Below are 14,670 nucleotides of genomic sequence, written 5' to 3'. Positions count from 1 at the left end.
TTTCAAACCATTGCGTGTGTAATGGTTGGAAAGCGAGGTGAAAGGAGTAAAAACCAACTAACTAGATTTCTACTCAATTCTAAAACTACTTAAAGTTGGATGAGTGCTAAATTATCGCTCCATTTAAAAGCTTAAACTGTTAAGAAAATATACAAGAATCAATTATTATTTTAACACATTTCATAATTTTTTGTTTGATTTGACTCTGATACTATATTAAATAATCGTTTTATATTATAAATTTAAACTGTTAGAGGGGGAAATCATTTAATATTACGATAATTATATTTACATCCTTTGACCTATGGTTTGTTTGCCTCAACTATCCTTACTTTTTGCATAATTATAGAAACCATCCCTAGATAATGGCGTTTTTTACGAGTGCATGCATAATTTTCTAAAAAATTGAGATAATTTATGTAAATGATGTTAACTTTTATGGATAATTTATATGAATAAATCATAAATAAGGGATGTAAAATAATTGTCCCTGTAATATTTAATAATTTAAAATTCATACTATGTTAACCAGGCTAATAAAATCTCGTGTCAGCTGGAACCAAACACAGTGCTAATTGGCACTAGAACATAAAGAAAGATTAATTTTGGCCTGAAACGTTTTGTATTACATATTATATATATATATATATTTATAAAAGTATATATAAAATTCACGTTTCTTTAATTTAATAAAAGATTTAAAAGATATTTATATTAGATAATTATCCTATTTAATAGCTTAATCCTTTGGATGAGATGGTTATCACGATATCAGAGTTAGATCAAACAAAAGGTCTTGAGTTCAAATTTTATTGCCACTCATTTATTTATCAAATAAAAGTTTAACACGTATGATTTACAGATGATGGGGGCATGCCAGTATACTAATATTAAATTATTCTCGTTTCTAACAGTTTAAAATTTTAGATGATGTTGTTGATTAATAAGAGAAAGCGAATTGTACTCTCAGTCAGATGCAAACTAATCACTAGGGTAGAGTTTAACGAGAATGATCGACTCACATTAAAAGTGTTAAACAACGTTGACCATTTCTTAAGTCGCAAAATCATCTCATTTCATTTTTACTGTAATTGTTGTTCTTATATGCATATAATAAATAATATCATGCTTTAAAATATTTTATACATTAGAATAAAATATAATCAATATATCATATTTTAAAAAGAAAAAAAATAATTTAAGATATCATCGGCATTATAAAAAAATTAGTGTAGTAATAAAAATCGTATTGTTTGTAAGTGAAAAATGTCTTCTCTTTTTCCATTGGTATAGATTATAACAAAGTAGCTTTCACAATATGTGTTGATTGAGTGGCCCATCCTAAGAGTAGGGGCAGGGGTTTTGTATTTTGGACAATATGGGCTACAGAAAGATAAGCCCATTAAGGCCGCTGAGTGCCGGGGGGGAATTGTCACTGAAAATGCCAAAACATTTTCCGAATTTAAAGAAAGATCGGACGCTGAATTTCTCCGATTCTCATCGTTTACTTTCTCGAAAGCAAACAATTTTCCCTGAGCTGTTCCTCAATCAATCATCACTGCAATTTCCACTTTCGTCACTCTTCTTCTGCTCCGCACTGAGCTGGATAGAATACTTCTCGTTCCGGTTACGCAGGTAATGTGCTTGAATCATTGTCAATTTACTTCTTCGTGTTTTTTTTTTTTTTTTAATTCTCCTGACGATCTGAATAATAGTTTGTTTCCTGAATTTGATTTGATTTTAGGTGAAAATTTCATTGATGAAACTGTAAAATTTTGTTCGACTTTGGTGAGTGTAAATTGCTTATGATTTTTTATAGTACAGCTGTTTGATTGCAGCGATCAGTAGCTCCGCGTAATTGAGCTAACTTTTTGACGCTGATATTGAGGACAAACTACGGTCTCGTTGATGCTCTTTTTTTCTGATAGTATGTAAAGTTAGACGTGTTTGGAGCATCACTTTAGTTTTTTCCGGCTTCTTTGGTGAGTTTAGGATGCTGCATCCTTTTCAGTAAGTAGTTGTGACGGATTATACTTTTTAAGGAACCTTATTTTCTTAGGATTGTTTTTTATTATATGATTCTTAGGATTAGTTTTAGATTTATGGCCCAAAGTTGCTTAGAGTTCAGTTTTAACATGTATCTAGGATGCTTATTCTTGCAGAAATAACCTACGCTTAATCTTTGCATAAAAGGAATGGATATACCTGGGAATGCATCATCTTTCTTATGTTCTGGCTAAAATTTTTTGGTTTGCTGTTTGCTTGATATGTTTTTTGGTTACACTGTTTGATTGATTAAATTATAATTAGTTTAACATTAATACTAAAATAACTACTTTCTGCCGTTAGCTGATATTACTTTCCTCTAAGCCCCTTCTCCACCCTTACATTATTATGGTAACCTAATGACATTATCTATTCTCAAAGACTGTTTCAAAACTAGTTCACGATAGAATATAGGACACACACTTTGTCTGCTGGAACTACCTCCCTAAGATAAGATGCATCAATGGCACTGCTGACCTTGCTGATGATACTGAACACAGTTAGTAAGCAAAATGCAAAAATGAAAAAAGAAAAAAAATGAGTCACTGTAAAAACATTCGACATAGAATGCATGTGACATCCCCAAAGAATTTTACTTTTATGGTGTTGGACTAACTTAGAGATAGCAAACTGTTCCGCTACAGTTCTACATGTCATGAGTTCTGAAATGTTAGCAACACCAGCTTTAAGTGTACTTAATGTTCTTTATCTTAATATTTTAGAGAGCAATCGAACGTAAGTGAATTTCTCTAATGACACACGACATCCTTTAGCATTTTAGATGTTTTCATATGTAGTTAGGGTACAGCAGCCCAAGTTTAGGTTTGAACCTTGTTCGAATTGAACATAGGTGGAGAGTGATTGTTGTTCCTGTGAATGATATATAAAGCCCAAGAGTAAATTCCCATGGCTTGAGAGTGTTTCATATCTTCTTGAGTTTCTTATGTGATAAAATATTGAAGGGCCTTTCTTCTCTTTCCCAAATGCACATCTTCTCTACGCTGAGGCTGGTGATTCTCTTCATTTTGTAGCAGATCTGAATGTATCACTTCACTAGCACTAATTGTTTCTTGAATGATTGGATGTTTGGGAACCTTGTAAAAAGTGCTATGTTATATCATTTTGTTTCCTCAAATGAAAACTTCTTTTCGTATTCTTTCTTGTTGGTTATTTTTGCAGTTATAATAGTCTTCTTACCTCATATCTAGAATGCACTGATGATGGCATGTTACTAGATGCTGCCAAATGGCGCAGTTTTAGATTTCTCGATGTCATTTGTGCAGAATGCTACTATTGTTTATTCATGTTTCTTTTTCTATGTTAAATTGATTAGAGTCCTTTTTCTTTTCATCTTTCTCATAGCTTATCATGGTTTCCTTCTCCACGTGACCCTGGAGGCAGTGGAGGCAGTGTCTCCATGTTTTTCTCTGTGTACTCATGTATAGCTTTTTGAAATTCAGTTATGTTGTGACTCTAGTCTTTTGTCTCTTTCTTTAGGTGACAATTATTTTTGAAGACCACTGTAGCCTGAGGAATTTGGGTGTTCAATTATGGAGTTGAATTCCATCAAAGATGCTTTTGACCGTGTTACAAAGAAGCACAAGTCATCATCTGAAAAATCTCAAGAAATAATTGAACAAATTGGACAAGAAATAGAACAAGCTTTATCACAAATAGAATCTGGTGGTTCTACGTCTTCTACTGATCATAAGTTGATTCTTAGTCAACTAAGAGCTAAGTTAAAAGAAATTGCTCCTACCAGCCAGCTGGAAGGGACACAAAAAGAATTGAATGTTGTGTTGAGCAAATATCCTAAGCTTCTTGAGAAATATTTCAATCCTGACATATCAGAGGCTTATTGCAATGTTGATTTTGATAGCCATATTGTTAACCAAATAATTGCCAGCCACTGCTACCGGTGTTGCCAGTTTGATGTTGGTGATTGTTTTGTGGATGAATCCAAGGAACCAGAGGCTGCAGCAAATAAATCTCCATTTCTAGAAATGAATCAAATACTTGAAGCCATCAAATCCCGAAATCTGGAGCCTGCTCTGAGTTGGGCCTCGAATAATCACGAACAACTTAAACAAAATGGATCCAATATTGAATTGAAACTTCACGGTCTCCAGTTTGTGGAGATCTTGCAGAGAAGGGGCAGAGATGAAGCTCTGAAGTATGCTAGAACCTTTTTGACTCCTTTTGCTTCCAATCATATGGCTGAAATCCAAAAACTTATGGTGTGTCTGTTATGGGCTGAGAGGCTTGATTCCTCACCATATGCAGAATTACTATCCTCCGCACACTGGGACAAACTGGCTGAGGAGCTCACTAGGCAGTTCTGCAACCTTATAGGGCAGGCTTATGACAGCCCGTTGAGTGTTACAATTGCAGCCGGAGTTCAGGGATTGCCCACCCTTCTGAAACTGATGAATGTGATGACTGGGAAAAAGCAGGAATGGCAGTCCATGAAACAATTGCCTGTGCCAATGGATTTGGATAGAGAGTTTCAGTTCCATTCCATATTTGTATGTCCGGTGAGTTGGGATCAAGCAAGTGAAGAGAATCCTCCTATGCTGTTGTCTTGTGGACATGTATTATGCAAGCAATCTATCACCAAGTTGTCCAAAAACAACAGCATGAGGCCATTTAAGTGCCCCTACTGCCCCTCTGAGGTTGAAGCAGGTCAGTGTAGGCAGTTATATATCTGATAATGCTAAAAAAGAAAATTGTTGTTATATTATGCCTCTTACTAGTGTTTTGCCTCTTTGGTTCACTCTCCACCTCTACCCCGATCACAAATCCAAAAGGGAAATACCTATACAGAAAACAATTCATGCATCTAGGTAATGGTATCATTTAGAGTAGATGTAGTCATTACAGTACTGTTCCTTAGTTTGTTCTATATTGAACGTGGAAGGTTTACCGATGGATGAATTGTAAATAGATATACTTTGCACTTCATGAAAACAACATGGACATGTAGGTTTCACTTGAATGTGGAAGGATTCCAAAATAGATGTTTTAGGTATTCATATTTGGTTGAAGATTGTATCACGTTGGATTTCGTATCTCTTTTACTGATTAAGGAATGACAGGCTCAGAAACACCACATCAACAAGGAGTCGATCAAGGCAATGTTTCAAAAAGTTAAAATCAGCATGCACAATGCCTTGCCTTTACTGTCATGATTCCATGTACCCTTTAAGAATTCACATAGGATGCTGTCAACATCTTCAAGAAGTGTAAAATAAAAATTATAAAATCCAAACTAAACAGACATTCACTATTAGGGTTCTCTGTCCTTGCTTGGTTCTAACTCTTACATATATATTCATGGTGCGTTCTTACTTTGTGATAGTGATAAAATATTGTTAATGACATCAGTTGCAGCTGTCATGACCTGCCTAGTCTATCTACCTCTGTAATATTGTTTGAATAATTACATAAACAACTACTAAGTTGTATAGATGTTACAAAATTCTCATTTTTCAAAATTTATACTTCACCTTTTATTTATAGATTCTTCCATAATGTCAAACAACCTTCGTTGTTTATAATATAAATAACTACAAAGTGATTTCAGTTTAACTTTTCAAAATTGGGTTCCTTTGTTATAGGTCCAAATCTCACTAGATGTCTGTGTAATTATTTACTTTTATTACTACAAAGGAACACGGCAATATATGAATCAAGGCTTTTCAGGTAAATAGCAGTCTGAAGCCATGATTTTGCTCTTGCTTAAGCTCTAAAATGAGGAATGATCCTACATTCCATGTCTTTTTTTCTTTTTTTTGTTATATCTGGGGGGCATGCTGCTGTAGGGCAAAGAGCAACAACAAAAATCCTCTGTACTTATACATTACAGTAGCATTCAATAAAAGGGGAGCTTCATAAATTCCCTCAAAAGCATTTTAGGTGCGCAATTTAAGGAATCCATCCATCAAAGAAGTGAAGAAAACTCATGAAAGAGTTTTCAGTACAACTTTTGAATAGATTTATCAGCCTTTTTAGGATCTCTCCTCCACTGGCACTCAGCCCTTTTCACCAAGAAAGAAGAAGTTAGCCCCACAAACCCCTTTCCTTAGTTTTTACAAACGTACAGCTAAAGTTATGCTGAAGGTGCAATTTAGAGGCTGAGTGCAATGCATGCACTAAATCTACTTTTGGTTTTTCCTATTTCTCTTGGGATCTGGAAGAGTGGGATTTATCTGAAGCTGTATGGTGTGAATGATTACGTGGTCCACCTCGTCTCTTAAGCATGTGATGGTTTGTATATAGTCTTAGTTTTTAGGATAGGGAGGGAACGATGAGGGACTCAATGATTTCATCTGGAATGCTCATCTTTCATTTTGCCCAACTAATTGATTTGAAAGTGACTTCTTCATCTCTGTTTTCTAGTATTTCCAAGGTTTAAAAAGCTGGCATTTGGTTGGCAGTGTGTATTGAGGTTCATATTTTTTTGGTGTTCATGCAACAATGTACAACTTTCAATAAAGTGTTCTTTCTTTCATCTCAACCTTCAAAATCTATCAACACATATATGTTCTTTTGGAGATAGAGAAATTGGAGGGATGGTAGCGTAAAATTACAAGTTTATGCAATGTTCCGCTGACATCAATATTTCTATCTAAATATGTGTAATTTCGAATTTTTGGAGGTGGTGCAAGAGTAATTTCAAAAGTCTACTGAAAAAATGTGTAATTTTGAATTCTTAGAGGAAGTTTAAATATTATTAACTCTAAAAATTAAGAAAACTTTGTTCCTTAGAATTTCAGGGTTGCACTAATTTGGGATGAAGTCCTACTAGCGCAGGGGACAGTCGTGTAACAAATTGAGATGCCATTTTCCAATTTAATCTTTACATGGACACATCTAGAGCTCTGTTTCTAAGGACATTGTTTTCTCGCATATCAATCTGCTATATCCCTTAATAATGTCTAAATTACAATTAATAATGTATGACAAAAAACAAATAATAATTATATATCTGTCCGGACTCAAACTTATAATTTCATATTTATTTGTGGAATTTCAACTTCAACCACCAAAATAAAACCTAATTGGTGAGATACCGTCCATATATCTCAAGGAACAGCAAAAGAGATTCCACGTTGAAATTTGGTGGCTGGTGATAGCTAATCCAAGTACTATGGGACCGTCGCCAAAACTTTTCCATTTGATATGCAAATTGATGGAGACAGAAATCATTGACTGCATTAATTCAATTTATGAACTGTTTCTAAAGTGATGACGCCAAATTCGCCCCTTGAAAAATCTGGAATAATTTCTACCCATGATAATGCTTTCAGATCAAACCGGTGAACCGATTGAATTTTTTCATTCCAATTAATATATATATATATATATATATATATGTCAAGTGTATAAAATGAATTTAAGACTTAATATTCAAAATATCCAACCATTAAATAGAAATGATGCGCCCTGCAACGCATTCAGTATTTAGTTGCATGTAGCATCGATGTAGGAAGCATGACAACATCATCCTCACCCTAGTGCAAGATATGATTGATCTTTTCTCAATATAGCAAGAGATCATCAATCTCATACCAACAGCGGCGAATTCAGAAATTTACTTAGCTTATCAAATTTTAATTAATTAAGTAGTAAATATAAATATTCAATCCTTTATTACAAGATTCATTACAAATTAAATAAATACAATAATAATAGTACAACTAACTTTACAAATTATTATTCCAACAACGAGAACGGGTTGAAATTTACAAGCAAGAAGAATTTTGTAAGAAATATAATTTAATGTTGATGAAAATTATAAAATAACAAATTTTCCTTTTTGACTAAGTCGAAACCGTGTGGTTCTAACTAATAGAGAGAGAGATTAAAAATGACAATGTTGAAAAAATTATTTTTTAATATACGTTAACATAAATTTTGATTGTTATTTTTATTAATAAATAAGACATATAACTTAATAGATTTAATAAATCCAAATCGATCGAGCACTAGGGTACATACCAAGGTAGCATGGGGACACCTAGTTCTCAGTTAATTTCAAAAAATGACATATCCATTCCACACTATTATGTAACCTATTTGGGCTCCTACATCCTTTAGATAACACGAAAAACACAAGTTACAATAATAATTACTAGATATATATATATCTTCATCTCTACAATATATATATATATTTTAAACTGAAATACAAAATATAAAAATGGAGCCTACTAAAATAAAGACAAAAATATGAGACACCCCTCAATCTCTACCCTCCCCAATCATGGGCAACCCCACCCCCGGGCAGGGCCCCACTCCCCTATTTTTTTTGCTTGAATTAATTATTATACAAGGTTTTATTTTCAATTTTATTCTAACAAATAAACAGAAAAAAGAAAAAGAAATTAAAACCTAGCATCCTCAAAGCCATGTAAATCGCTGACCCTATTCAAAGACTTTCTCATGATGGCGACTTTAGCCAGCCGCTCAGCCGCCCGCCAAGCTGACGTGGGAGTAAGCGGGTCGGCTTTGTCCTCCGTGTGCCCGGCTTCTTTTTCGTGGTTGTTCCTCCTTCGCGGCCGCCCCCGCTGCATCTCCTCCTTCCTCTTCCAACTCAGTTCAGTTAGATCAGCCTCCAGCCGGCGCAAAAACTCCTCACCCGCAGCCGAAGCTGTCTGCAGAACCAGAGCCCGAGCTGAAGCCAACATGTGGTGAGCCCCGCCGACGTCATTTATGTCGAGGAGTCTCCTGCTTTCGGCCAGAGCGCGTGTAGTGACGAAGAGGCATCTGAGTCGTTGGATGTCGCGGGTGGAGGATCCGCCGGAGCGTGGACGGGGAACCGGGAGCCGCCTTTCTTTCTCGTGTATAGGTTGTTGGGTCGACGGGTCATTGTATGAGCATCGGACGGATAGGAGGCGCTGTTGGGAGCCTCCGAATGATGATGGGGCTTTCAATTCTATCAACAAGTCTCTCTCTTCTTCGGAGTGAAAGTCCCCGACCCGACACCAACTTGACCCGGATCCAAGAAATGCCGGTTTACCCTTGTTAGAATAAACGGCGGAGATCTCCGCCGGAGCCGAACCGGATGTGAATCCCAGATGAATTTTCAGATCCTGAATAACCACGTTTAATAAACCGCTAATGTATTTTGCGAATGTCTCGTCCGGAGGCGCGTTGAGACACGCGCTTAGGTTCACGAAATGAACGGGGATGTCCATGTCCGAGAACCTGGTCGACGACACGAGGGGGCCACCGAGGTGACCATCAGTGAAAAGCACGATGCTTGCTGTAGGGTTTTTCTCGCGGCGGTCCTCGATAACCTTGGCGGCCTTTTTCAGTGAGTCGTTGGCACTGGTGGCGGCACCGTCTAAGGCCACGACGGCCTCAATTATCCTACGCGCCCCCCTCCTGCCGCCGGTGTTCATTCTGCGGAGCGGCAACAATCGCTTCGAGGCGGTGGAGAACGCCACGATGGATAAGCGGTCGGCTGAGGAGAGGGACGAGACCATCAACCTCATTGCTTTTTTCATTAGATGAAGCCTATCACCCGTCATGTTGCGGCTGACGTTGAGCACCGTCACTAGATCAATGGGAGCCCTCCGAGCAGTCGCCGCCGGTGCTTTGATTTTCAAGACAACGACGTAAGTCTCGCTCCTCTTACCCACTGAAACCACCGCCGCCTCGGACGACAGGGCAACCTCCACGTTTCTTGCCTTCATCTCTGCTGGAATCACATTATCAGCAACGAAAAAGCCCGGAAACTCCTCATTTTCTTCTTCAGTCTCATCGGATTCAAGTATCGGGTTGAACCGCGCTCCCCATGTGGGCGACGACAGCGGCTCATCATCATTATACGTTTTGAATATGCATCTCGTATCGTTCTTGAAATTGGAACTGTAATCAGAGTGCAAAAGATGCATTTCCTTCCATGTGGAGTTGCAAATGGGGCACGTGAGAGACCCCTGTTTCCTCACGTGCGCCGCGATGCACGGGAAATGGAAGCTGTGGCCGCACTCCGCCGTGAATATGGCCGTCCCTTGCCCTGTCTTAACCCTTTGTAAGCATATCCCACACCTACTCTGCTAGCAGCACAGTTTACAGAAAACAAGGAAAAGACTCCATTAATCATTAGCAAATGATGAAATCGCAAGCAATCATGACAATAATACTACGATTTTGTGTACCTTGGAGAGGCGCATGCTTGATTTGAGTAAAGAAAAGGTGGATGGAGAGCGAGGTGAGGAAGGGGTACTGGAGCGGTGGTGGAAGAATCTGGGGCTGTCTCTGGTTTTGCATTGAAGTCTGGGGCTTTGAGGAGCTGAGTTGCTGGGAACTGAGGCACTGGGCGGCGGCGGCGCCACCATGGGTTGAGACTGCAGGCGGGGGGTTGATGGGGTGGAGAAAAACCCACCGAATCTGGAGGTGAGTCTTGGACTGGGAGTCGGGGCGGGTTTATCTTTGGTGATGGGTGAGTGAGAGTCCCTTTCTTGATCCTTTGGTATTGATGTGCAAAATGCTCTTCGCCATCCCAAAACCATTGTTGCCTGAAAATTTAGCCAAGAAACAGCTGCTTGCCCGCTTGCTCTTGTGCAATTACTGAGTTTGTGTCTGATTTATGACAGTAGTTTGAGGGTTTGGATTTTGTGTAGGGTTCCAAGTTTGGATGATGATGATAGTGCTAAAAGATGTTTTATGGAATTGGATTAAGTAGTAGAAATAGAGACAAAGGAAAGCCAGAAATAAAACAAAGAAACAAAACAGACACCCTCTCCTCTTTGAATTCCACTTAGTTTCTGCTTCAGCTGCAGAGTGTATTTTGACTCAAGAAAGATCATTCATTACATTTAAGAAAAACACCTCTCTCTCTCTCTCTCTCTCTCTCTCTCTCTCTCTCTCTCCCAACCTTATCTAATCTTCTGCAATCTAATCTATTATTATATATATTTGAAGGGTGTCTTTCCAATTACTCAATTTTGACCAAAGGGTGAATTCTTATAATTTTGATTTTTTTTTATTGTAAAAATACCTTAATTGGTAGGTGAATATTAAAGAATAGTTTCCTTAATTAATTTTCAAACTTTCCGTGTTTGTAGTAATTATAATAATTTTTATTTATCTATCTTTTTGAATAATTTGATATTATTAGTGGTTTTGTTTTATGAGTTGAGGAATATATTATGAGTGATATATATAAATATGTCATCTTCTCCCCCTTTTAGAATTTTTCTTTTATATTACCATTCCACTTAAATAATTACTGATTAACGAACTTACAAAAACTACGTAGCTTTGCATGTGTCACTTTTTTTAGGTAAAAGTTTTGCTGCTTCGAGTTGTTTTTCTTGGGTACTGTCTCTATGATTAGTACGTAGCCCAAAGATAAGATTTTTCGTTTTATCGCTATACTTTGTTATTTTCAGTATTTTAATTTTCTTTGATGTGTGATTTCAAAATATTAGGATTTCAGATATACCTATATTAAATTTGTATTATTGATCGGTTATTTTATTGACTTATTATTATTATTTTTGTATAGTATAAATTAAACTTCGATAAGCTAATAATATATTTTCATCAATTAATTTGTAATTTATCATCTCCTTAAGAGTGCCTAAATGTTTTTATAAATTCATTTATCCAAAACATCTCCTTCATTTGACTTTTGCATAATTATATTTTTATAAAATATTTTTTAATTATTAATTAATTTAATCTGTGCATAGCACGGTCACACACTAATTATATATATATATATGTCTTAAATGAAATAAAGAGAAAATATAAATTTTGAGATAGAAAATAGTATAACATGGATTGTGGGAATGGAAAAAATGACCGGCAGGTGTAGGTTGTATGAGTGGGGTTAAGAAATAAAGAAAAAGTCAACGAGGTGCGTATAGATACACACACACACACACACACTGATCTCCACTTTCGCCTCAAGCTTCGCCAGCTTTACCACTTTTTGCTTCAGATCCTCCGTTATTTTGGGATCTTTACTTCACCCCCAATTTATCTTTTTTAACCTTTTCCATTTCTTTTTTCTCGTAATTACATTTTTATATTTCTTAATTTATGATCTATTATATAAATTATCCCTCTCTTTTTGTAATTATATAAATAATCTCTTGCAGTAATAAAATAAGAATAATTTGTGGATGAATATAACGTTTCTGAGGGTGTCTGTATCATTTTTAAAAAATTAAGAGTGGTTTGTGAGAATAATATTAATGTTTCAAGTGGATATATTTATAATTTTTGAAAATTTAGGAGTAGTTTGTGTGGGCCGTGTCGATATTTTTTATGGATGTATATATATAAAGTGATTTATGTAAATAGACGATCAAGTATGGGGTTTAGTAATAGTTATCTTTTTTTCTTTTACTTGCCACAAATTTTTATTAAAAATTAGTTGTCGTTGCACGTACGTGATTCTTGCACACATATTCAAAAAAAGTCATGATGTAAGATAAAAAGAAAAAAAAATGTGAAAAGAAATAAAGGTGATGTGAGTGAGGAGAAAAAAGTAAACGTGTGAAGAAATTAGGACCTAAGAGAGAGAAAAAAGATTATAAATTTGAGTTTATCTAAAAGTATCTTTTTTTAGGGGAACGAATTTATTTAAAAGTATTAAAAATTATTATTATAATAAAAATCTATTGAATGGGTGAATTTAAATATTGGTACAATAATAGGTTCTCTTTTATTTACTAAATGTCTAAAATAACTTAAGATCCGCGCCTTATTTATTCATTTCGTATTAATTTCGCACTTGAATTCAAATATATATAGACTCAGTACAATCACACGATTGATTTTGTGTTAATAGTCCACATATAATTGTATAATTGAACCATACTTATAAATAGGGGCAAAGTTAAGTCTTGTCGAGCCCCGACGACCGACAGGGTTTAGCTTCAACTATTATGGAGCATTAGTTGGAATTGATGAAATAATTGTGGTCAATAATTAATTTAATTAATTTGAATGTCTCATTATGACTTTTTGAAAATAATATGAAAAAAAGTACTTCCTACTTGCAAGAATTTCCATTATATAAACAATTTTGAATAATGTTGATGTAATAGATATGTTTTTTGCAAGTATATATATATATATATATATACACATATATTGTACAAATTTGAGTTATGATTCCACTTGTGCAAATGAGCAGAGGTTGGTGCACATGATTGCACCCATAATGAGCAATAATTTGACCGTTGTACCTTCACAAATTATAACTTCATTAATTACAGCAGTCAATGCTCAAACATTTCAATTTACATGCTTATTTCATAATAAATTACATTGGTACCCCTATAAAGTTATGTCTCAATAAATAAATGTTTTTTTATCTTTTATAAAGTTTGGATATAATTTTTGGAAGGGATTAATGTAATATTTTTAAACGAAAAAATTACAAGCAACTCGTTTGAGATATTATAAATGAGTAAATTACTTTTTTTATTAAAAAAAATTAGTAATTTACCTCCTTATATTTTTAAAAAATACAACGATTTATCCCCATATTTTTCAAAATGAAGCATTTTACTTCCTGAGATAAGGATGTAAATTGCTTCATTTTAAATAATATTGGGGGGTAAATTGCTTTTATTTTTTTTTATAAAAAATAATTTGCTCTTTTACAATATCACAGGAATGTAAACTGCATTAAACCCTATCTTTAAAGAATGTTTTGTAAGCTTTTTTTGTCTATGAATAGGGATTATTGCACTTGCAATTTCAATTGAATGTGTTTATAATTTTACGAAGGATTAAGGAGTATTTACGTATTTAAATTAAATCTCAAACAATGTCAATGTAATTTACCTTAAATGATATTGAGAAATTAGGGTCAACATAATATTAGGTGTATTTTAGAGTAGCCCGGCTGTATAACTTTATCAGTTGTTCTTTTCTCTTGTATATTTTCTTCCATAATTCTGCGTTCTTTATTTTATTTTAATTTTTTTTTCTTTTTGAATAATTACAACTATTTCTTCTCAAATTTAATATAATTATAAATATTCCTCTATTGTTTGAAAAATTATAAATATCCTCCTCAAATAAAAAAATAATTATGTAGTCCCTAAACGGTGAGTGAACAATACTAACTTTACATGTCGACCCTTGATACTTTGAAAAGTTACATCCAGTATCACTAAAATTTGTTTCTGTCTAACAAATAAGTCTATTTATTAGTTAAATTCACCAAATTTGATAATATTAACAAAAATTAGATAAAAATATACATTTACGTCCGATTAACTTATTACTAATTTATTGCAGGTCAAATAAATCTTTTTATGACCGAATTACTCTTATATATCGTCACAGGTTAATGCATGTAGAAGGTGTATCTTTACCATTATAAAGATTGTTTAGTCACAAAAGATTGTAATAAGTCAATCGAGGTAAATATTAATTTTCATTCAATTTTTTTTTATTATTATCAATAATTTCAATAAATTTTGATTAATGAAACAACTTACTTAATAAATGAAAGTAAACCTAAAAAATATTAAATATAATTTTTTAAATTATAAAAAATTTATGCGTAATTATTTTAAATTTAAGAGAAAGTGAGTGTAAGTATAATAGAAGTAGGAATCTTTCAGCCTTAAATGGTCTGCATCACAT

At 34.5% G+C, this 14,670-nt stretch overlaps 2 protein-coding genes across 4 annotated transcripts; one reads left to right on the top strand and one right to left on the bottom strand.

Moving 5' to 3' along the window:
• Positions 1-1,400: 1,400 nt before the first annotated feature.
• Positions 1,401-6,562, top strand: LOC105158556 (protein RMD5 homolog). Of its 3 annotated transcripts, XM_088876794.1 has the most exons (4): positions 1,401-1,635; positions 1,745-1,788; positions 3,544-4,728; positions 5,142-6,562. In XM_088876794.1, the coding sequence occupies exons 3-4, from the start codon at positions 3,597-3,599 to the stop codon at positions 5,195-5,197; spliced, it is 1,188 nt and encodes a 395-aa protein (XP_088732920.1). In that variant the 5' UTR covers positions 1,401-1,635; positions 1,745-1,788; positions 3,544-3,596; the 3' UTR covers positions 5,198-6,562. The 3 variants fall into 3 exon arrangements, with proteins under 3 accessions (XP_088732920.1, XP_088732919.1, XP_088732921.1); XM_088876793.1 differs by lacking the exon at positions 1,745-1,788 and having other exon boundaries at positions 1,402-1,635; XM_088876795.1 differs by lacking the exon at positions 1,745-1,788 and having other exon boundaries at positions 1,404-1,635; positions 3,544-6,562.
• Positions 6,563-7,993: 1,431 nt separating this feature from the next.
• On the bottom strand, positions 7,994-10,939 carry LOC105158555 (putative E3 ubiquitin-protein ligase EDA40). Its single transcript, XM_011075340.3, has 2 exons — positions 10,212-10,939; positions 7,994-10,106 (listed from the first exon to the last, which is right to left on the bottom strand). Exons 1-2 carry the CDS (start codon positions 10,563-10,565, stop codon positions 8,433-8,435), a joined length of 2,028 nt encoding a protein of 675 aa, XP_011073642.1. The 5' UTR covers positions 10,566-10,939; the 3' UTR covers positions 7,994-8,432.
• Positions 10,940-14,670: the final 3,731 nt, after the last annotated feature.

Source organism: Sesamum indicum, linkage group LG13, assembly GCF_026168435.1.
Source record: "Sesamum indicum cultivar Baizhima isolate 11 linkage group LG13, ASM2616843v1, whole genome shotgun sequence".
Lineage (NCBI taxonomy): Eukaryota > Viridiplantae > Streptophyta > Magnoliopsida > Lamiales > Pedaliaceae > Sesamum > Sesamum indicum.
The sequence above is the reverse complement of the archived record's forward strand: the minus strand, read 5'-3'. Positions and strand labels throughout refer to the sequence as shown.

Excerpts from the sequence above, each read along its gene's own strand:
- LOC105158556 (XM_088876794.1), top strand. The coding sequence starts at position 3,597 with ATGGAGTTGAATTCCATCAAAGATGCTTTTGACCGTGTTACAAAGAAG. Across the intron at positions 4,729-5,141 it reads CCCCTCTGAGGTTGAAGCAG|GCTCAGAAACACCACATCAA; the intron begins GTCAGTGTAGGC and ends AAGGAATGACAG.
- LOC105158555 (XM_011075340.3), bottom strand. The coding sequence starts at position 10,565 with ATGGTTTTGGGATGGCGAAGAGCATTTTGCACATCAATACCAAAGGAT. Across the intron at positions 10,107-10,211 it reads CAAGCATGCGCCTCTCCAAG|AGTAGGTGTGGGATATGCTT; the intron begins GTACACAAAATC and ends TGCTGCTAGCAG.